Source organism: Capricornis sumatraensis, chromosome 1 (genome assembly GCF_032405125.1).
Source record: "Capricornis sumatraensis isolate serow.1 chromosome 1, serow.2, whole genome shotgun sequence".
In the NCBI taxonomy this organism is placed as follows: Eukaryota; Metazoa; Chordata; class Mammalia; order Artiodactyla; family Bovidae; genus Capricornis; species Capricornis sumatraensis.
In genome coordinates, this window is record NC_091069.1 from 5,779,390 (window position 1) to 5,800,964 (window position 21,575).

Here is a 21,575-nt window from a genome sequence, read left to right on the forward strand (position 1 = left end):
CCTCAGGTGGGTGTGATGGGAGAGGGCACCCTGATGGGCAGAGTGGCACCAGCGGGCAGGCTGCCCAGCTATCCTGAGGCCCTAATGAATGGGACAAAGAAGGGGAGGTGCTCAGGAAATGTTTGCAGAATGACTGAGGGAGCAAGCGATGGGGCTTCAAGCACCCCCGTCAGAGCCACCATCACCCACGTGGCACCCACAGGCGCACTGGGAGGAAGCCAGGTGTAAGTCACAGGGCACCTGCACCCCCCAGACACGGCTAGTGGGGTGTCAGGGTGTACAGCCACGTTGGAAAGCAACTTGGCTGCTTCCTATCAAGTTAAACTTACTCCCACCCTGTCACCCAGCGATTCCAAGGACTGTGTACATGTGTGTACCAGCACGGGCGTGCAAATGTTCACAGCAACGCTGGGCTTGACAGCCCCGCATGGAAACAGCCCAAACGTCCATCACCAGCGAAGTGCTTAAGCCAATTATGCAGAACCATAAATAAAATACTATTGCAGTAAAAAGGAACAAACGACCGAAATACGCAACATGGACGCATCTCTTTAGCCCAACGCTGAGGGAAGGAGGCCAGATCCGAAGGAACACACACCAGGTGGTTCCACTACGTGAACTTTAGGAAAAGGCAGAACGCAGCTGTGGTGATAGAAGGCAGAGCAGGGGTTACCTCTGGGGGGACCGTGTGTGGCAGGGGAGGGGCAGGAGAGAACTTCCTAGGGCGACAGAAATGACAGGAGTGACGGCTGAAATTCACCAAACTCTGCCCTTAAGGTCTGTGCATTTGTGGACTTCCCTGGTGTCCAGTGGCTAAGACGTCTCCTTCCAATGCAGGAGGTATGGGTTCCATCCCTGGTCGGGGAGCTAGGAGTCCTACCTGCCTGCGGCCAAGAAACCAAAACACAAAACAGGAACAATATTGTAACAAATTCCATAAAGACTTTAAAAAATGGTTCACATCAAAAAATCTTTTTAAAAAGATCTGTGGATTTTATCATACATAAATTAGAATTTTTTTTAGTTAAAAAAGTAAATAAGCATGAGAGAAGACGTGAAAGTGAAGTCGCTCAGTCATGTCCGACTCTCTGTGACCCCGTGGACTGTAGCCTACCACGCTCCTCTGTCCATGGGATTTTTCCAGGCAAGAGTACTGGAGTGGGTTGCCATTTCCTTCTCCAGAGGATCTTCCCAACCCGGGGATCGAACCTGGGTCTCCTGCATTGTAGGCAGACGCTTTACCACCTGAGCCACCAGGGAAGTCTTGAGAAAAGAAGGGACTTGTGTGTTTTATAATATGGTAGACTACTGCTGCTGCTAAGTCGCTTCAGTCGTGTCCGACTCTGTGTGACCCCATAGATGGTAGCCCACCAGGCTCTGTCATCCCTGGGATTCTCCAGGCAAGAACATTGGAGTGGGTTGCTATTTCCTTCTCCAAGGCATGAAAGTGAAAGTGAAGTCGCTCAGTCGTGTCCGACTCTCTGTGACCCCGTGGACTGTAGCCTACCACACTCCTCTGTCCATGGGATTTTTCCAGGCAAGAGTACTGGAGTGGGTTGCCATTTCCTTCTCCAGAGGATCTTCCCAACCCGGGGATCGAACCTGGGTCTCCTGCATTGTAGGCAGACGCTTTACCATCTGAGCCACCAGGGAAGTCTTGAGAAAAGAAGGGACTTGTGTGTTTTATAATATGGTAGACTACTGCTGCTGCTAAGTCGCTTCAGTCGTGTCCGACTCTGTGTGACCCCATAGATGGTAGCCCACCAGGCTCTGTCATCCCTGGGATTCTCCAGGCAAGAACATTGGAGTGGGTTGCTATTTCCTTCTCCAAGGCATGAAAGTGAAAGTGAAGTCGCTCAGTCGTGTCCGACTCTTTGCGACCCCATGGACTGCAGCCTCCCAGGCTCCTCCGCCCATGGGATTTTCCAGGCAAGAGTACTTGAGTGGGTGCCATTGCCTTCTCTGAATATGGTAGACTAGACTTGTGTTTTTGATAACATGGTAGACTCAACTGCTACCTGGTGGCCCAGTCGGTAAAGAAACCACCCGCAATGCAGGAAGATCCCCGGGAGAAGGAAATGGTAACCCACTCCAGTATCCTGGTCTGAAGAATCCTACAGACAGAGGAGCCTGGCGGGCTACAGTCCACAGGGTCACAAAGAGTCAGACACGAGTGAGTGACTAAACCACCACAGACACCTACCACAACAACAGACGCCTGCAAAAGTTGGATATGATACCACAGATGTTCCTTTAAATGTGTAGTTAGACTGAAAAATAAAGACGGAATCAACAGGGGCAGAAACCAAGAAGAACCGGGGCTAGGGAACCTGCCTAGAGATGGGCAGGCTAGGAAAAATTCCACCTTGGGAAGGGAAAAGGACCAGGAAAAAGTTTCCACTTTGGGTGACCAAACGGAAATCTCTTTTCATGAGGATTTGGGGTCTGAATTCATTCTACATACAAGATAGGAACTTAAAGTAGCTCTGAGTTTGAAGCATCTTCAGTTATCTAGTGGAAACAAAAGCCATTCCTCCAGGGAAGGACCAATTCTCAGCTCAGAACACACCGGATTCCCAAAGATAAAGTTCTGACCAAGTTGGAACACGCAATCCAAAATTACAAAACACACAGGGAAGCAGGCACAACAGAATTAGCAGTGCAGGGACTCAAGACGGTGAACCCAGTATCACAGTACCCAGAACAGGAGACAAGCAGAGAAACAGGCACGCCACCTTTGAGGGTTTGGCCACGTGCGGGCTGGGATGTGGCCACTGGTTGCAAGAGATTTTGTTTTCTTCACCCAGTCTCCTTCATTGAACAACAAACATCGGGAACCTGAAGGTTAGCCACATAGGGGTCCCAGAATTCTAAAGGAGTGGGTTCTGGGACCAGAATGCGGAGGTCAAATTGATGCTGTGATTTTATCGGATGTATAACCTTGAGCAAGGCACTCGGCCTTCACATGCTTCAGCTGTTCCTTTATCTGTGGAGTGGCATAAGAAATGCTAGCAATCTGCCTCTTAGGTACCGGCCAGGGTTTCCGTGAGAAAATTCAAGTCACCTACACGGTGCATAGCGGGCATTCAGTAAAACAGCACCTACCCTGATTCCTCTATAACGAAAGCTTAAATCAGCTGCCAGCTGGATTTCTTGCTTGGCCTGAATTCTGGACCACAGCCGTAGCATCCCTCCTGTCCCCTGCCATAGCCGACCCTTCACTGTGCCTTGCGCTCACCTCGGTAGGGGCAGGGCCCACTTCCTTCATTTCTCCCAAGCCTTTCCAACACAGGTTGTTGAGCAGAGCAGACTCTTAACCAAAGACTGGGGGATAACAGATGGGCTCTCCTGTATCACAGCTCGGAAACCACAAACACCCCACTCGCACTCACATCAGCGCTGGGGTTCCCAGCCCAGCCTTCTCCCCAGGCCCCCAGGCGGCTGGGTGGGCTTCAGCCCCTCCCCCTCTGGTTCCCTCTGCCTCCCTTCCCCTCCCCCACATCCCCTCCCCTTCCAGCTGCTTCTGCCGAAACCACATTTCTCCCTGAGTTTCTTGCCTCCCCGCCTCTCCAGGTCCTGCCCTTCCCTCCCCAGTGAAGATTGAGCCTCAGCTTTTTACACCCAAGTAGTCCATCGGGATGTTTTGCTGAATAAAAAGTCAGAATTCTGCCTCCAGCTTTGAAAAATACCAGTGTTGCCCCCCTGCTCCATATTTCCAGAGTGCTGATCACGTCTCGGAGGACGTGGGAAGAGGGCTGGGGACACTGAGAACCACAGGGAGGCCCTGTCTCGCCCGCCAGGCCTGAGTTATCCTGCTCCTGGGTTCGGCCTCAGCCTCAGCCTGCATCTCCCTGGCGCCCTCTGACAGACCCACGGCAGAGGTGGCCACGCACAGCATCCCAGGGGACTCGGGGCGCAGACCCACCCGCCCATGCGCAGCGCATCAGCGCCAAAAGCTCACGCTCACACACGCACGTCCACTCCGTGCTAATTCCTGCCTTTGATCGCGGCCTCTAGCCTGTCATCACCACTCAGTGTTGACAAAGCAAAAACAAAAAATAAAACGAAAGAAGCCCGCCCTGTCATTTGGACTCCCCCCCACCGCCGCCGCCCACCCGCGCCGGGCTTGGCAGCCCCCGCCCCCGCCCCCGACTTTGTATTATGGGTTTATGTCAAGGTATGTTGGATTCTAAATTAAATGTCAGCCCACTGTACGCTTCTGCCTCCAGCCGCAGAAAATGAAGAGCCAGCGCTGGAGACCATCCAGTTGTTCCGCTCCCCGTGCCTAACCGTGAGGGGTGACAAGCCCATTGAATCACCGCATGGTAGCTTTCCATGCTGTGGGAAGCCAAGATAAATTTATTTTTAATGATAAATGTAACTGTCAGAGTGAAGTTGAGACAGCTTTACAGTGAGAGTCAAGCGTCCTTGGCAGCGCGGGGCAGAGGCTGGGTGGACGAAGGCCAGAGGTCCCAACCTCCCGGCCAGCCGGTCCCCATGAGACAAAGCATATTCAACATTCAGCCCACGTGTGCTGAGCTCCTGCCACAGGCCGGCTTCGTAGTGCTGGGCTGAGGCCCAGCACTGGCCAAGCAAGAGGACAGAGGGGAGGAAGAAAGGAAGATGCACTCCAGCAGTGAGGAGCCCTCGGTTCACATTCTGGCTCCATCAGTTGCTGTGTGATCTTGGCTGAGGGACTTAACCTCTCTGAGCCTCAGTCGCCTCATCTATGAAATGGGTATATCGATAACATCCATGGGCTTTTGTGGAGAACCACGTGAAATAAGATCTATTGCTGATGAACGGTACACAGCACATGACAAATGCTTTCTGAATCGTAGCTATTATTTGTATCATTTTTGCTAATAGCACTTTTACCCAAGTTATGTAACTTACCTTTGGGAGTCAATTTTGTCATCCGTGAAACAAGGATAACAATATCGCTCACTTATGAGGGTGGCTGGGAGGATGCTGTGTGCCCGGCGCGGGGCCGAGTGTAGGAATGAGGGTCAGTGGATCCCAGCGAGTCGGACAGCAGTAACCTGAATGTTGTTGCCTGGCATCTCTGGCCATGCTCGTCTCCTTGATGAGAAGGGTCTCCTCCTTTCCATCCCTCTCAGGCTGGCAGGCCTCACAGCCTGTCCTGTACCCCCTCCCTGCAAAGAAAAGGGGCTACCATGCATCAGGACCCCACAGCCATCCCCTCCTTCACACTACGGTGGGCACCTGGCCAAGGACAGCTGATGACCTATGAGTGACACATCCTGGCTCCAAAAGATGAGCAGGATGAATCAGAGCCCTTCTTTTGGGAATTTAAAAATCCCCCACGAGGGATTTCTGTTGGTGCGGCCATCATGTCCAAGTGGCCAAAGGCAGGAAAGACAGGAACACGGGGAATCAGTGAACCAGAGGGAGAAGGGTGAGGGGATGTGTAGGGAGTGGGCAGGGTCCCGGAACAGCTTCCCTGAGGTCCTGGCTGGAGTGCCCTGGTCCAGCCCTGATTCCACTGAGCACACCTGGGCTCCTCCCGGGGGCTCTGTGGACACCAACTAGGAAGTTAGAGGGAGGGGCACTGTCCCCTCTGTGGGGTCAGCTGCCCTTCTGCTCATATAGACCTGGAGCTCACAAACAGAGGGCGGACCCTCCTCTCCCCTAGACAGGGCAGCTTGTAAGGCGCTGCGCAGAGGCCAGTGGCCCCCTTCTTCTAGGCGGGCTCTTCTTCTGGGGGGACTGAGCAGGGGCCACCATCACAGCTGGGGTCATGGGTGAAGACCACTCCCACACGCACTCACCACACCCCGCACTCACCACACCCCAGAAGGCAGTAAAGTAAGGAATCTGTGGCCCAGCGCGTGAGACAGGATGACCGCAAACAGTGCTCGGAGCAGCCGCTAGGTGGCCCCCGCTTACCTGTCCAACCGCCCTTCTGCAGGCCTGGGAGCAGGACCTCTGGCTGGCGTCCTCTGGTTGGTACCTGCCTGTGCCGGGGAACCATCATTTCCCATCCTCTGCCTTTGCTTCGCGGGTTCACTGCCTGGAATGCCTTGCCCCCAACATTCCAGGTGTCTCCACCTTCACAGCCCAGTGCCCCACCCCCTCCTCTAGGATGTCTTCCTCACCCATCCAGAGCAGATACCCCAAAACTCTGCTAGCCCTTAGCACCCCCTCCACTCAGAATCTAAGCTCAGGGTCCCCCAGAGGGTGACCTTCTGTCTGCACAGTGACGCTTCTGGAGCTTACCTCCTCTCCCCAAACCGGACTCAGGTTTGCAGTTCCCGCCTCACGTCTGCAAACCTCACAAGTCCCCATTTAGAAGGGGGAGGTGGCAGTTTCTTGTTCAGTGAGGAGACCCAGGCTTGGAGAGTCTCCTCAAGGTCACAGCAGGAAAGTCTGAGGTCTCACCCTGCCAGGTGTTTCAACGCACTGTCTCCCAGAACTTCACAAGGGCCCTCTGAAGAGGCTGATGTTGGCCCTTTAGCAACCGTGGGGAACCCGAGGCTCAGAGGCACAGCTGCTTGCCCCAGGCCACTCGGCCACCGCATGCCTCTCCGCAAGGCTGATGGCCCCCCTGCCAATCCATTTAACCTACAGGAAAGGCCTCAAGTGAAAGATGACATCGAGAAAGGGCACAGGGACCAGGGCTCCAACCCAGGTCCCCGACTCCCAGTCGATGCTGGGGACCCAAACTCCCAGGTGGCCCGACTGCCTCCCTTGGGCCTGGGGAGTAGGCTGCAGGTAAGGCTGGTAGACCGCTCTGGAAGGAGGCGGCGGCTGGCAGGTTGAGAATCCACCTTCTGTGGGTGAATGACAGTCCACTCGGATGCCAGGGGCAGCGAGTGCCCCCCAACCCCAGCTTTCAGGGCCCCCCACCCCCAGGCAGTCTGCTGCACCCGTGAGGGCCCCGGGAGAGGGACGAGTACGGGGCGACAGACTGGGAGCCGGTGGGAGAGAGACGAAGACGGTGCCAGGGAACAGCCTGGCGGGCCAAGGCGCCCCGGGAGCCTGAACACAGCTCTGGGGAGAAGCGTGGGGAAGGGAACACGGGAGTCTCTTCTGAAGCTGGGGGAGCCGAAGATGGGGGGGGGGCCCCCGCAGAGAGGGGCGGGGGAGGGGCAGTCGGTCAGGCTCTGACGGCGGCCCGGGGGAGGGGGCGGCCGGCCGGGAGCGCGGCCTCGGTCGTGTGGGCGCCTCCCGGTCAGGAGTCACAATAGCAGCTCGTTAACAGAGCAGATTAAGGACTTTTGTCAATTACCTCTGAAGGCTACACCGGGCGGATTAAATGCTTTTTAAAGTGCTGCCGGTGGGAGGGGGCGACTAAGAAGCCCCCTCCCGGCACAAATCCCTCCTCTCCCGGGCAGAGGAGGAGGCGGGGGCCGAGGCAGCGCTGGGCGCGCCCGGGGAATGCGGGCGATCGGCCGCGAGCGCGGGCAGAGCGCGGAGCGGCTCGCACGCGACACCGCGGGCCGCCTGGGCGAGAAGGAGGCGTGGGGCCGGCTCTCCGTCCGCGAGCACCGGACGCAGGCCTACCGGCTCTGGCCGAGGAGCCCCCAGGGCCGGCCTCGCGGGTCAGGGTCGGGAGAGGGCGGTCCCTGGTGACCGCAGACTCCGGGCCTGGGCGCACTTGCCCCAGGACCCGGACTCAGATCTCGGACACCCGCAGGGGGCGCCCTTCGGCTGGACCACCCCCCCGGACCCCGCCGGGTCTCAGGGTGAGCCCCTGCGCCTTGAGGGGGCCGGGAGGAGCGCGGCGCCGCTCCCCGGAGACGCCCGAAGGCCCCCCGGGGGCGCCCCCGGGGCCTGCCCGGCGCCGCGCTCCCGGCGCACGGTGAGTTGGCGCGGGTCCGGCCCGGGAGGAAGTTTGCGAGGAGGCGGCCCCCGGGGTTCTCAAGCCCCTCCGGGCCCGGCGAGGGGAGGGCTGCCCGCGGCTCTTTGCTGTCCTCCCGGGCTGGCCCCGGGGGTCTCGGCCGGCCCGCCTCTTCTCTATTAATTAGCCTTTGGGGAGGTGGAGTTTCCCCATCGCCGTCCGCGGTGTGTGCGTGTGTATCAGAGGGAGAGCGGGGGAGCAATAAAAGGCAAAGAGAGTCCGAGACAAAAAAGACACGGAGATTGAGAAGGAGGGAGGGAGGAGGGAGGAGCGCGCAGGGGAGGCGCGGGAGCCGGGAGCGGGGACGGCGCGCAGCGCGAGCGGCGGGCGGGCGGCGGGCGGCGGGCGGCCGGCGGCTCTCGCGCTCCCGCTCCCGCTGTCGCCCGCACACACCCGCGCACACGCCGGCACGCACACACACACGCACACACATACACTCGCACACCCGCCCGCTGGCCCGGGCCGTCCAGGTGCGGGGCACCGAGGCGGGAAGCCGGCGAACAGAGCGAGCCCGCGCCCACCTCGGCGCCTTTGCGCTCCGCAGCGGCGCGCCTCGCCCAGCGTCCCCGCCAGCGGTCCTGCCGGAAGATGGTCAACGACCGGTGGAAGACCATGGGCGGCGCTTCCCAACTTGAGGACCGGCCGCGCGACAAGCCGCAGGTACGCGCGGGCCCGGGGCGTGGGGACACGGGCGTCCCGCGCGGTGGGCAAGGCGGTGGCGGCTCCGGCCGGCGGGCTGGGCACCCGGGCTGGAGTTTGGGGCGTACCTCCCTTGAGGCTCGACAGGCCCGAATTGGGGCGGGCACCCTCCTTGGCTCCAGAGGAGACCCTTGAACTTGGGGTTCGGGCTGCCGATGGGGGCGGCACCCCTGCAGGAGCCCCCTTGCTCCTCCAACGGACTCAGGTGCACGCCTGCGCAGAGAAAGTAAGGGACCCATAGAGTTCACAATGTCACCAGCCCTTGAGCGCGAGCCTCTGTTTCCTCATCTCTACAATGGGCATCTGAACCATTTACCAAGTATCCCACCCTGGGTAGCACCCCGTGCCAGGCGCCTGGCATGCGACCCCCTCCCCCTCATCTCCTCTGAATCCTCACCCTTTAGCCAGCCTATCCCTACCCTCATACAGCAGAGGGTCAATAAATATTTGCCTCTTGTAAGAGCACTGGATATTGTGATTCTCCAGCTTTAAGACAAGGGAAGCAGGATTCAGAGAGAGTTGCTTCTGCCCCAGGCCTGTGGCTCTGCTGGGATTTGAACCCCGGGTCCTTGGGCTGCAGGTCTGTTCATCCCATGTGTTGTGCTGCCTCTTCAGGGGGCCGTGGAGGATGCCCAGGACTGTGCACTGGAAGGCAGGTGAGGGCAGAGCTCCAGGGCTGGCCGGAGAGGGGGCAAGGGATGGGAAGCCGAGTGGAGGGGCAGCCCCGGGGCCGCCCCAGGCTGGGCTGCCAAGGGACTGGGGCAGGAAGGCGAGATGCCGAGGTCTGCTAGCCAAGGAGAGGAAATAATGGAGCTGCCCGTTTTAAATTTCAAATTTCTCCCAGACAGATGTCATTGGGGAAGGAACAGTTCTTGTTTGCAGAGGCAGGAGGGGGGTGGCAGGGGCGGGCCTTGGCGGGCCCCTCACTCTCTCGGGAGCGGGAGCGGCAGCCTGAGCGAGCGTTGTCTGGAGCCACATGCCTCCACATTTTGCAAAGCCCTTTCCCAACCGTCTGCACACCCTCGCTGTCGGCAGCAGCCTGGGTGGGGAGGCAGGGGTGCACGTGCCCTTGTCACAGGAGGATGGGGACGCAGAGAAGTCGAGGCATGCACCCAAGTCACACAGCATGTTAGCGGGAGAGCAAAGTTTCAAAGCAGATCTGACTCCATCCCTCTCCCAATGCATCCTGGTCCATTCTCCTTTCCTGTGAGCCCCCTTACAGGTACTGACTGCTTGTCATTTGCCAACAAGCAAATGACACCAGACTGCCTGTTTCCAAACGTTTGCTGCCTCATCATCCCCCAAACACACACACACACACACACACTTCACTCAGGGAAACCCTACATATACTTCAAAACCTACGCAGATGCCACCTCCTCCAGGAAGCCCTCCCCGATGCCTGATGCCCCTTAGGCTCTGCCTTGATTCCCAGCAGCGTTTAGCCTGTGCCACTCAGCTGCCTTTATCTCTGCCTTGGTCCCTAGCCTTGGTCCCTCCTCTAGCAGGAGCTCCCTTTGGACACATGCTTCTTCTGGGCCCCCATCCTGGGGTCTCTCCCTGGATCCAAGCTCCTGTCTTTCCATGCAGCTCAGACTGGGAGTTGAGGGATTTTTGCTGAAATGAACTGCATGAAACCCAGCCAGGAGGAGCTGGGAGAGCAGAGAGTGCTGATGTGTCTCAAGGGGAGGTGGCTTCTGGGGGATCTATTTGAAATGTGGCTTTAAGGCCTCCTGGGTCAGCCCTGGCCTCTCTGCTGCATTGTGGGGTATATATTCCAACTGCCACCAGGCCAGAGCCCAGCTGTCTGCCCCTTGGCATCGGAGGCTACCAAGAGCTTGTGGTCCCAGCGGCCTGGGCCAATATCAAACACCACCTTCTCACTCCACCCCTTTGGTGATCCCACATGTAGACAGGCTGTCCCATTGCCAGCTCCAGGCTTGTCTGAAGCTTCAGGTAGGAGGCAAGCCCTTTCCTGTGCCCACCGTCAAAAGGGAGCCAGGGTTCCCTTGGGCCTGGCCTTCTGGCATCCATCGCTTCTAGTTTCATCTCCACCACTGACATGCTTTGTGACTGGGTAAGTTATGTCCCCTCTCTGAGTCTGGACTTTACCATCTGTAAAATGGGAACAGCAATCTCTGCTTTGTCCTCACCTCACAAGGACTTAACAAGACCTGAGTGAAATAATGGTGTGCTTTGCAAACTGTCAAGCGCTGTACACCCTTGAGGAAGGTGGTTCTCAGAGCAGCCTGACCCCTTTGCCAGGCTGTCAAAGTCCTGATCGCCTCTTTGCCCACCAGGGAAAGCAATATGACCACCCAGTTCCCTCCAGAAGGCTCTGATTGAGGTTTTCTAACAAGGTACTTCCTCCAGAAAAGGTCCCAGAGCCACAGTCTGAGAGCCAGCTGTGCTCATCTGCATAACTTCTCGTTTCTTAGTCAAACCACTCTAGGAGTTTGGCAGCAGGAATGATCGACCCATTAAACAGATGAGGAAACTGAGGCTGAGAGTTGCAGCCAGGACTTGAACTTGGGTGGCTGATGAGCCTTGTTGGGAAGACTAAGGGAAGAGAGGCTGGCTGCCCTTGGCTCCTCCCACTTGGGCGCATTATGTAATTCCCAAGGAGAGGGCTCTGGTACCTACTGCATGGTTCTCCAGGGCACACACCGTACCCACTGCCACTGAAGGGCCTACATCCAAGTGTTGCTGTTTCTGCGGACAGCCTCGGGCCGGCTGTGTCCTGGGCCTGTCCAGCCTCAGCTCCTCATTTGCCAAGTGACCTTGGACAAGGTGCCGACTTCATTAGAGCTTCAGTTCTCCCCCTGTGAAACCAAGGGGCTCTCACACCCTTAGGGCAGCAGGTGATGGTGGGATATTTGCCAGGAGTTCAGAGTTGCTCAGATAAAAGGACCCAGAAATAGTCATAATTCTCCTAATCTTCTAGTGTGGGGCAGAAAGTCACCCTGTAACTATCTCCTCTTGTTGCAGGGGGGTGGGGGGGCAGGGAGGCTCATTTCTGAGCAATCCCTGAGTCAAACCACCCCACAGGGAGGTCAACCTCTGAACCATCCCAGGCAGTGTCTCTTGATATTTTCAAAACTTTGAAAAATATTCCATACAGGGAATACAGTTCTCATTGGGAAGTTCTTCTTGATGTCTAGCCTAAACCCTGCTGCATTTAATTCACTCAGTGGCTATTTATAGAGTCGCTCCCTCTTCTAGGAGAGACAGCTGTAAACCTGTGCCTCGGGAACTTAGAGTCTCTTGGGAAGAACACACTCGCATCATGGGATTATGACAAACCACGATGGGCACTATAAAGAAAACCATGCTGCCTCTGTCCTCATTGCCTGGGCTTTGGGTGGAGGTCACTGTGTCCGGGTTGGAAGGGAAGGAGGCTGAAGAGAACAGGGCCTGCCAGTCAAGGACTCCTTTCTCCTTCTGTTTCCTGAGCCCCTCCCCATGGAGCTCACCCCCAGCCCAGCAGGCGGCAGTGATGAGGAGGCTGGAGGCTGGGGTGGGAGGTCAGAGATCACTCTGGCATTTAAGCTGGACAGTGTCTGCCAGATCTGTGACACCAGCGTGTGTTGGGGGAAATGACAGAGGGGGCATCCCGGGTGATGCTAGTGGTAAAGGGCCCGTCTGCCAGTGCAGGAGACTTAAGAGATGCAGGTTCGATCCCTGGATGCAGAAGATCCCCTGGAGGAGGGCATGGCAACCCACTCCAGTGTTCTTGCCTGGAGAATCCCATGGACAGAGGAGCCTGGCGGGGCAATATGGTCCATAGGGTCGCAAAGAGTCGGACACGACTGAAGTGACTTAGCATGCAGGCAGGCGGCTGGAGAGAGCTGGGCAGGAGTGGGGATGGGGGGAGGGGGCAATAGCGGAGGCTGGGGGTGGGGCGGGACCTGCTCCTGAGGCCTCCGCAGCCCCACAGTGGTCTGAGCGGAGCGTCCTGGGTTCTTTGCCATCAGGAGGGTCCTGGGCCTCTGGGTGGGGTATTGGTTGGTAGGGCTGGGAGGAGGTGGGGAGGCTAACGGGGAGATGGTTGCGGTGATTTTAAAGCAGACGATGCGGCTTGGACCAGATCAGGGCCGGGGTGCCATAGGAACAGAGGGGCCCTGGGGATTCGAGGAGGTCAGAGTGGACCCAGCCAGGTGCTGGCTGGGGGTGGGGGTGAGGGAGGGGAGCCCAGGGAGGTCCCCTGTTTTGGAGGGGGCTGGTGAGGCTGATACCATCCCTGGGTGGAACTCGCAGGAGGGCTCAGGTTTGAGGTGGAACGAGCCTGGTTTAGGGGTCAGTGGGCTGGAGGCCTGGAGATCTAAGGGGTGGGGAGGGTAAGCAAGACCCTCCCTCATCGGAAATGGACTCAGAGCTGAGTGCTCTCTGCGGAGTGACAGGGCTGGTGGCTCAGCTCCTTTGGGAGGGGTGGACACAGGCAGTTCCCAGACCCTTCTCTTTGTCCCTAGAACACCTCTGGCCAGTCTCCTGGGGCCTTCCTGGTGGCTTGAGGCTTCAGATGGCCTTCAGTGTGGGTCATGTGCAGAGGCCCCTGGCAAGACAGAGAGCTCTTCCCCTAGGACTCATAGAGTGAGCCAGCAAGTCCTCTTCCTAAGTCTTTGGGACCCCCCCCCCCAAGAATTTTGAGCAGAACAACCACCTCCTCTTTTTAAGGGATCTCTGGGATGCTCCTTCTGCCAGGGCCAAAGCATCAGAGCCCAGCCCAGGTCAGGCGCTGTTTGCCTGGCTGGGGGAGCAGATGTGCGTTCCTGGGGAGAGAGGAGGAAGTCTCCCCCAGGGTCTTTGGGCTGGGCAGGGGCTGGGCTGCCCTGCTCGCGACGATCCGCAAGCCCAGGTGCAACTCTGAGTCTCTGCCAGGCTCAGACCATACTGCCGCACCTTGGCTTTCCTAACGCAGACCCACACAGTGTGTTTCTGGGGCTGGGGTGCTCCTAGGAGATGGGGGCTGGGAGCGGCTTGCACCTGGATCTCACCTTGCCTGGCCTCCCCCTGGGGGAGGTTTTCTTCTTCCCACTTTGCTACAAGGAGTGTAGTCTCAGCCTGCTCGCGGGACCACGACCCAGCTCCCTTATAAACACAGGGAAAGGGGCTTCCGTGGTGGCCCGCTGGTGGCCCCCTGCACACTCCCAGTGCAGGGCGCACAGTTTCGATCCCTGGTTGGGGAACTAAGATCTCACATGCTGCACAGTATGTCCTTAAAATAAATAAGAAGTGGGGTACAGTGCAGGCAGAGCACTGCCGCCGGGAGCCCTTTCTTCCAGAGCCTCTTACTCTCAGCCAGACCCCGTGGCCGTCCCTGGAGGCTGGGGGCTCAGAGGAGGCAGTCAGGACGCTGCTCCCCCTCTAATGAGGCAGCTCCGGGGCTTTCTCCTCCTGCCTCCCCTGGCGTGAGCCCACTGTGTCCTATCCTGGCTGGGGTGTCCTGGGCCGCCTTGGACCGCAGGCCAGCACTAGGGCTCATGCAGGGGACGAAGCCACATCCCCCCAGCTGGAAGCTTGCACAAGTGTTTAGCCCCAGCAGCAGGTCTCAGACCCTGGGGTTCCTCAAATCCCCCCCACCCCCGACCTGGGATACTTTCCCAATCTACAGGCTCCTTGCCCCTGGGAGGTGGGGACCCCAGGCATGCACCACTCCGCCCTGGCCAAGGGCTGATGAGTTAAATGCCAGCCCCCCGCATGCTCCACTGGGCGGCTCGCACCCGAAGCCCCGCTTATGGTCTCGGATAGATTTCTTTGCAAGGCACGTAAACTGCAGCCTATAAAAGCGAACAGCACTTCATGTTTAAGGTGATCTCTGAAGACTGATTCTCCTCTGCTGAGTGGCCGGTTTCATCTCCAGGCTCCGGCGTCCCCCTGCCCCTCGGGGGACCCCCTGCAGCGCTCTCCAGCGTGCCCCCTCCTCTGCACCCTTGGCCTTCCCACCAGGGACCTAGGGCCTGGGTGGGAGCAGATGCCCGAGAGGACCTGGGGACGCACACGGGGGACGAGGCTGGCCGCTCTGCCTCCCCAGCTGGGGACCTTAACACTCTCCTGTGGAGGACGGCACTCAGAGCTGCTCGGGGCAAGGCGTCTCGCGATGGAGTCCGGGAGGGGACTGACAGGGACTCACTAGCTGACACAGGGCTTTGTCTCAAACCCTGGCCAGGCTTCCCACAAGGCAGGACTGTGGTTGGATGGTCAGCAACAGCCGCACAAACGGGTGATGGGTTTGAACCCAGTCAACCAGGGCTGGGTTCAAACGCTCCTGTGACCTTGGGCGAGGCTCTTCTCTCTTTGAGCCTCAGTTTTCCCATCTGCAAAATGTAACCAACCACAACAAGGGGATATTTGGAGGTTTCAGTAGTGGGAACATAGCATAAACTCAAGTGATAGCGGTAACAATGCAATGTCCGCCCCGTGGATCCTGCTGACCCGTGGCAAGGTTGCGGCAGCCTGGAGGCCGCCTTCATTCTGTGCCAGGCCATCCCAGGTGGGCACAGGGCTCAGCATGGAGGTCATGACCCTCTGCCCTGCCAAGCACCACGGGTGCCAGGGCCTTCACCTCCTACACCAACAAGGTCATGGAGAAATGACCTAGCCCACCCGTCCTGCCCCCCATCCATCCAACAACCAGCCGCTCTATGCCTTTTGGGGGAGGGTGGGGCTCACGGTTTAGAGCGGGTTTCCTAGACCTGGGCTCTGCAGGCCCCAGAATTCTAGCTTCCCTTGTATCCACATCATCTCCAAGGGGATCATGCCCCCAAAGAGGGTAAGAGTCATAGTCCATGGGACACGAGGTCCCTACGGGCAAGGCTGGCATGACTGTCCACTGCTACCCCTCAGGGACTGGCTTGGACCCCGGCTCGAAGGGAACACCAGGTAATACTGAATGGATGTTTGAGTGAATGAATGCAGTCAAAGGCGATGCCTGTATTTGTTAGGGAGGAGCAAGGGCTGTGGAAACACTGAGGAGGAGCCTCACCCAAACTGGGAGGAGGGCTGAGGAAACAGTCTAGGAAGGCTTCCTGGAGGAAGTGACATCTAGCTGAGCCCTGAAGAAAGAGAGTTTAGCTGTGAAAGAGAAGGAGGGGAAGCTGATGCCTCAGGCCGAGGGAGCAGCCTGTGTAGAGGGGGTGGAGGGAAGCTGACATGTTCAGGTCTGGCTGGAGTAAATCATTCCACTGTGTGGAGTCCCAGCATGTCTGGGCAGGTGTGGGGAGAGGTGGGGTAGAATGTTGAGTCCCATCACTGCAGGGACAGGCTAAGGAACCCTCTCCCTTGTCTCTCCAACAACACAGACCCCTGACCCCCTCCTCCTCTGGTGCCAAATGGGAGATTCAGGAGTTACTTGTAGCATTTGAATTTAGGGAAAAGTAGCTATTTGCTCTACCATATTTTCTCATAGAAAAACATTGTATAAGAGGCTGTATTTTTTTTTTTTTTAATTTGGCTGCATCCTGCTGCACATGGGATCTTAGTTCTCTGACCAGAGATCAAACTTGTGCCCTCTGCAGTGGAAGCATGGAGTCTTAACCACTGGACCACCAGGGATGTCCCTAGAGGCTATTTTATGTATCACCAAGAAAGAAAGTTGTCAATCACAATTGTAAGATCCTCCCATATGTCAGAGATGTTGAGATATGGAGACAAAAAAAAGCGGGGGGAAGGGACATTCTAGTATCAATGACACAGAAATAGCACTTTGGGTGGAAAATAAAAAACCCGACACCTCCAGATGCTCTGTGCACACTGATCATGAGATAATAAAAGCCGCTAATATTTATTGCGCAAACAGAGTGTGCCAGGCATGGCTCCAAGTGCTTTAATATACTAACTCATTTAAAGATGCCTCTTGGATTCAGAAAGTTGAAAATGTGGGGAAAATTCAGCGCTTGGACATTCCTGGCCCTGGGAAGAGGCGGGAGGCGGGGGTCCAGTCCTAGCCCAGCTTCTCATGTGCAGAGTGACCGTGGGCAAGCCTTGGCCTTCTGTGGGCCTCAGTGTCCCCGTGTGTCAAAGGCTGTGATTGCTCTGCAGGCTTCCCTTGGGCCGTGAGTGATGCGGGCCAGTGAGTCTGGATTTGTGCTCCATCACGGTACCTCCTTTAATTACAAGCTGCACTGGGTCCAGGGGGTGGAGGGGTGCTTTGTGAAAGAGGGGGAGGAAGGAAGGGCAGGCAGGAGAGGAAAGGGGGTGGGGAGGTGCTCAGGAGGCCACCCCCGGCCTGGGGACTCACAGCAGCCTCGTGGGCCTGCAGTGGCTTCAGGACGCAGGGTGTGGGTGCTCTGGGTTGAAAAGACCTTCAGTGACAGCAGCCCGTGGCCCCGAGGTGTCCGTTCCGCTGAGACAGCGCGATGATTGTAGCATTGCTGGGTCACCATCGTAGCTCTCCCTTCCCGAGTCTGCACGGCGTTGGGCGCCTGCCTATGGGGCGGGTGAGTCACCATTGCCCCCATTTGACAGATGAGGACACCGAGGCTCAGGGAGGCGAAGACCCTCACTCAAGGTCACCCTGCTGAAAATGACAGCTTGGGGACCTGAGCCTGGCCTGTCTGGCTGCAGAGTGGGAGTCCACCTCCCACTTGCCCTTACCAGACCCGGGAGGGCTCCACGTGGGGTGATGTGCCCGCTGGGGGCAGGGGCAGCGAGGGAGAAGGGACTGTCCCTCCATCTCCTGGCTCTCTGCCCTGGTTCCTCTTGTCGCCATCCCCATCTCTGTCTCCCTGCCTCTCTTGCCTTCTTGGGGGGCGGCCGGTGCGGGCCTGTTTCTCTGTCTCCCTTCTGGGGCTCTGTTTCTGAGACTCCCCTCCCTCGTCCCCCAGAAGGAGCCTCACCCAGGCTTCACAAAGGCCAGGGGTCCCCGCCCGAGGGTTGGAGCCTGCCCCTGATGGTGTCCCTTCTCTCTCCCACCTGCCCTCTGTCCTGTCTGCGTCCGTGCGCCCGGGCTGGCCCGCAGCGGCCAAGCTGCAGCTGTGTGCTGTGTACCGTGCTGCTGTCCCTCGCCGTGCTGCTGGCCGTGGCAGCCACCAGCGCCGTGCTGCTTGTGAACCATGCCCGCGCACCCGGCACGGCGCCCCCGCCCATCGTCAGCACCGGACCGGCTGGGGCCAACAGCGCGCTGGTCACCGTGGACAGGGCCGACAGCTCGCGCCTCAGCATCCTCATTGACCCGCGGTGCCCTGACCTCACCGACGGCTTCGCCCGCCTAGAGGGCGCCCAGGCCTCCGTGCTGCAGGCGCTGAGCCAGCGCCAGGCCGAGCCGCGGCTGCCGGGCGAGCAGGAGCAGGAACTGCTGGACACGCTGGCGGACCAGCTCCCTCGGCTGCTTGCCCGGGCCTCGGAGCTGCAGGCCGAGTGCTCCGGGCTGCGGAAGGGGCACGGCGCCCTGGGCCAGGGGCTCAGTGCCCTCCAGAGCGAGCAGGGTCGCCTCATCCAGGTAAGGGTGGGGGTCTGTGCCTCCCTCAGGATCTGGGCAGGGGTGGGTGGGGTGGCTGCCACCACCTGCTGGCCCTGCTGAGTGCCTGGTGCCCAAGGCGTCACTCTGTCCCAGGGCCAGGGGCTGTTGTGATTCCCGTCTGCGGACAAGCAGATGAGGCTCAGAGAGGTGGGAGTCTCACCCCAGGTCACACAGCTCGTGCAGCCATCTTGGTGACCTGGGTGTTAGTGTGGTCTCCATGGCAGGCAGTAGTCCATCCATCAGTCAAATTCATCCATTGAGTCAAATCCAGGCCTGGAGGGGCTTCCCAGGCGCGCCTGTGCCGGTGGACACAGGAGACGCAGGACGTGGCCTCCATCAGGCTAATAGAAGTTCAAGGTCATGTGGTGCTCAGTGGCAAGCACCCCCACCCTCGGCTGTGCCATGTGGTCAGAGAGAGCCTTACCCCCTCTGCCAGGTCACCCCATCCACTGCCATTTGACGCCCACAGCCTTCCAGGGAAGGGGGGTGCCAACTGAAGAGCTCAACCCGACCCTTAGTGTGTCCCCAACACCTCTGCCCCACTCCAGCCCCGACCAGAGCCCAGCCAGGTAGGTCCCAGCAAGCACCAGTGGATCTGGGTGAAGGGTTTCTAACACTGACCATGCTTGCAGCACCAGCAAGAATCTTCCCCCTCGTAGAATCAGGGTTCAGGATCAGCTCACTGGGCCTCTGCCGTTTTCCAGAAGAGAAAACCAAGGCCCCGAGGCGTCTGTTCCACTGAGACAGCGCGATGATTTGTAGCATTGCTGGGTCACCATTGCAGCTCTCCCTTCCCGAGTCTGCACGGCGTTGGGCGCCTGCCTATGGGGCGGGTGAGTCACCATTGCCCCCATTTGACAGATGAGGACACCGAGGCTCAGGGAGGCGAAGACCCTCACTCAAGGTCACCCTGCTGAAAATGACAGCTTGGGGACCTGAACCTGGCCTGTCTGGCTGCAGAGTGGGAGTCCACCTCCCACTTGCCCTTACCAGACCCGGGAGGGCTCCACGTGGGGCGATGTGCCTGCCGGGGGACAGTGATATGCCTGAGCAGGGCAGTGATTTGTCCGGGGTACAGTGGCCAGGTCTCCCCAGGTGGCACTAGTGGTAAAGAACCCGCCTGCTAACGCAGGAGATGTAAGAGACACAGGTTTGATCCCTGGGTTGGGACAATACCCTGGAGGAGGGCATGGCAACTCATGCCAGTATTCTTGCCTGGAGAATCCCCTGGACAGAGGAGCCTGGGGGGCTACAGCCCATAGCATCACAGTCAGACACGACTGAAGCGACTCACCACATGCTTGTGCACAGCGGCCAGGTCAGGCCTGGCATCTGGCCTCTGGAGCATTGCCCAGCCTCCAGCCTTTACCCTATCTGCTGCCCACCCCCCACCCCCATGACTTAGGTCCTTAGGGACTGGGAGGCGAGCCCCACCCCTGCCATGGGTCCAGCCCATTTCTGGACATGTGAGATGGCCAGGCATTTGGTCACTCACCAGCTCAAGAGTGACGGGCCTGTTCCCTCCCCCAAAGGCTGCAGCTGGAGAAATTACAGTCCTTGTCATCCTGTCAGGGTGACTGATGGGGAGGTGGCCTCCCCATCCTGGGGGGGTGTTCAGCTGCCCTCCTGCTGCCCCTCCATCTGCAGCGGCCCTGCCCTTCATCCTCAGGGGTCGGGGAGACCTCCAGACTTTCTGGGGCATCTGAGCACCTCACTTCGCTCTCCCCGTGGCTCAGCCCTGGACAGCCTGGCCCGCCCACAAACACTCACCTTCAGGGCAGGGGCAGGGAACTGGGTGGGAGCCTTGGGCCTCCCACCCGCTCACCTGCACAGAGGCCTAGAGCCGTCCCCTGAAGACTAATGGCTCTTCTGGGGCCCAGCACTGCCTCAGCTCACCTGATATATTCACTTCTCACAAGAATGTTTAATTTGACTCATTTCCCACAGACTCAAGGTGATTTCAGAGACCATGTGTCTTGCAGAGCCATGCTGCCATAGCTCCTAGTTCCCCTTCTATGAGCTTCCCAGACCCTCCACTGTCAGCCGGAGACCTGGGCTTCTCAGAGCAATGCCCACAGCACTCCCTGTTGGAGTGATCAGAGCTGCTCGTTAAAAGGCATGTCCCTGGACCTCACCCCCAAACCCCCAGGTCCCAGCAGGTCCACAAGCACCTGGGCGACTCCTGTGCACTGATGTACAGATGTCTAAGACCCATTGGCCCGGGAGCGGCAGAGCTGAGTTCCTGCCCTCACGGTTTGAGTCAGTAGAGTCAAGGCTTCACTGAGGACCCGCTGTGGGTCCCTGAGCACCTCCAGTGCCCTCCCTGGGTGGGGCACCGCCCTCCTCACCAGTAACACGGGGCTAGCATGGTCCATGCCCAGTAGGATGCTGGCACTCATAGCTGTACTGGGCTCGGTGGGCATGTGGCACGTGAGGGACGTTGTCTACACATTCCCACTTCCTTTATTAAGATGGTTGCAACTTTGTAAGCTGAAGTTAAGGCCTATGGGCAGCCTCCACTGAAAATCTTTTTTTCGGTCCACACTGTGTGAAATAAACACTTTGCAGTACAATAGCCCCTGGAGGTGGTGAAGTGAAAGTGAAAGTCTGACTCTTTCAACCCCATGGACTATACAGTCCATGGAATTCTCCAGGGCAAAATACTGGAGTGGGTAGCCTTTCCCTTCTTCAGGGGATCTTCCCAACCCAGGGAGCGAATCCAGATCTTCCTCATTGCAGGAGATTCTTTACTAGCTGAGCCACAAGGGAAGCCCAGGAAGTGGAGGGAATCGTTACCCCCATTCTACGGAGTGGCAGACCGAGGCTCAGCGTGGCAAAGTGACTTGTTTAAGCTCCAACAACTGAGAAGTGCTGGAAACAGCAGCTCGGATTTCACTGCCTCTGAAAGTCGCCAAGTCCTCTTGAATGCAGCTGTGCGGCTCAGCGAGCAGGGACTGACTTTCCCCATTAATTCGGGGCATGTTTTTATGTACATTTTCAACTTTAATCATTTGCTGGTTTAAACTGAGGTCTTCCTTGCCCGTTAGCAAGAGCTGGCTGTGCCTGAGTTTCTCGAGTGTGTCTGCCTCGTCACAGAAGGATGGGCAGTACAGATTCGACTGAACCGATGGGCTCAGTGATCTTTCCTGCTCACATCCTGCAGGGCCGCCCCCTGCCCCTGCTCCCTGGGGCTGCCTGCATCCTACCGCAGGGCTCCTCCAATGGGGCTTGTCTCCAGGACACTGCAATAAAACCCCGGGAGAAAGCTGCCACCCCACCTCAATGCTCTCTCCACCCGTCTGGGTGCCTCTTCCCCGGGCCTGAGCCCCCACTGAATCACCTGCTCAGCAGAGGGGAAACTGACAAGGAAACTAAAAGCTTTGTCGGGCCCCTGCTCCCGGACAAGCTGAGAATCATATTTTGTGAACTGCTGGCACTGTATATTTCTATTTCCCTTCCTCGAACGAGCTATTATCTGGCCAGTGACAGATTTGGTGTGTAAAGACCCAGCAAGCTGCATGCTCGCTGGCTGACTGCAGTCTGCCTGTGACCCTG

At 58.2% G+C, this 21,575-nt stretch overlaps 1 protein-coding gene and 2 non-coding genes across 3 annotated transcripts in view; 1 reads left to right on the forward strand and 2 right to left on the reverse strand.

Annotated features, from left to right (window-relative positions):
* Positions 1–1,188: 1,188 nt before the first annotated feature.
* On the reverse strand, positions 1,189–1,260 carry TRNAC-ACA (transfer RNA cysteine (anticodon ACA)). The gene has a single exon. It is a non-coding gene; the product is annotated as a tRNA-Cys (tRNA).
* A 321-nt stretch (positions 1,261–1,581) lies between these two features.
* TRNAC-ACA (transfer RNA cysteine (anticodon ACA)) lies at positions 1,582–1,653 on the reverse strand. The gene has a single exon. It is a non-coding gene; the product is annotated as a tRNA-Cys (tRNA).
* Positions 1,654–8,452: 6,799 nt separating this feature from the next.
* Positions 8,453–21,575, forward strand: part of FIBCD1 (fibrinogen C domain containing 1) — a 31,124-nt gene continuing 18,001 nt past the window's right edge. The window contains exons 1-2 of the mRNA XM_068982289.1: positions 8,453–8,524; positions 17,520–17,999. Coding sequence (XP_068838390.1) covers positions 8,453–8,524; positions 17,520–17,999 — 552 coding nt within the window. The remainder of the gene's footprint in view (positions 8,525–17,519; positions 18,000–21,575) is intronic.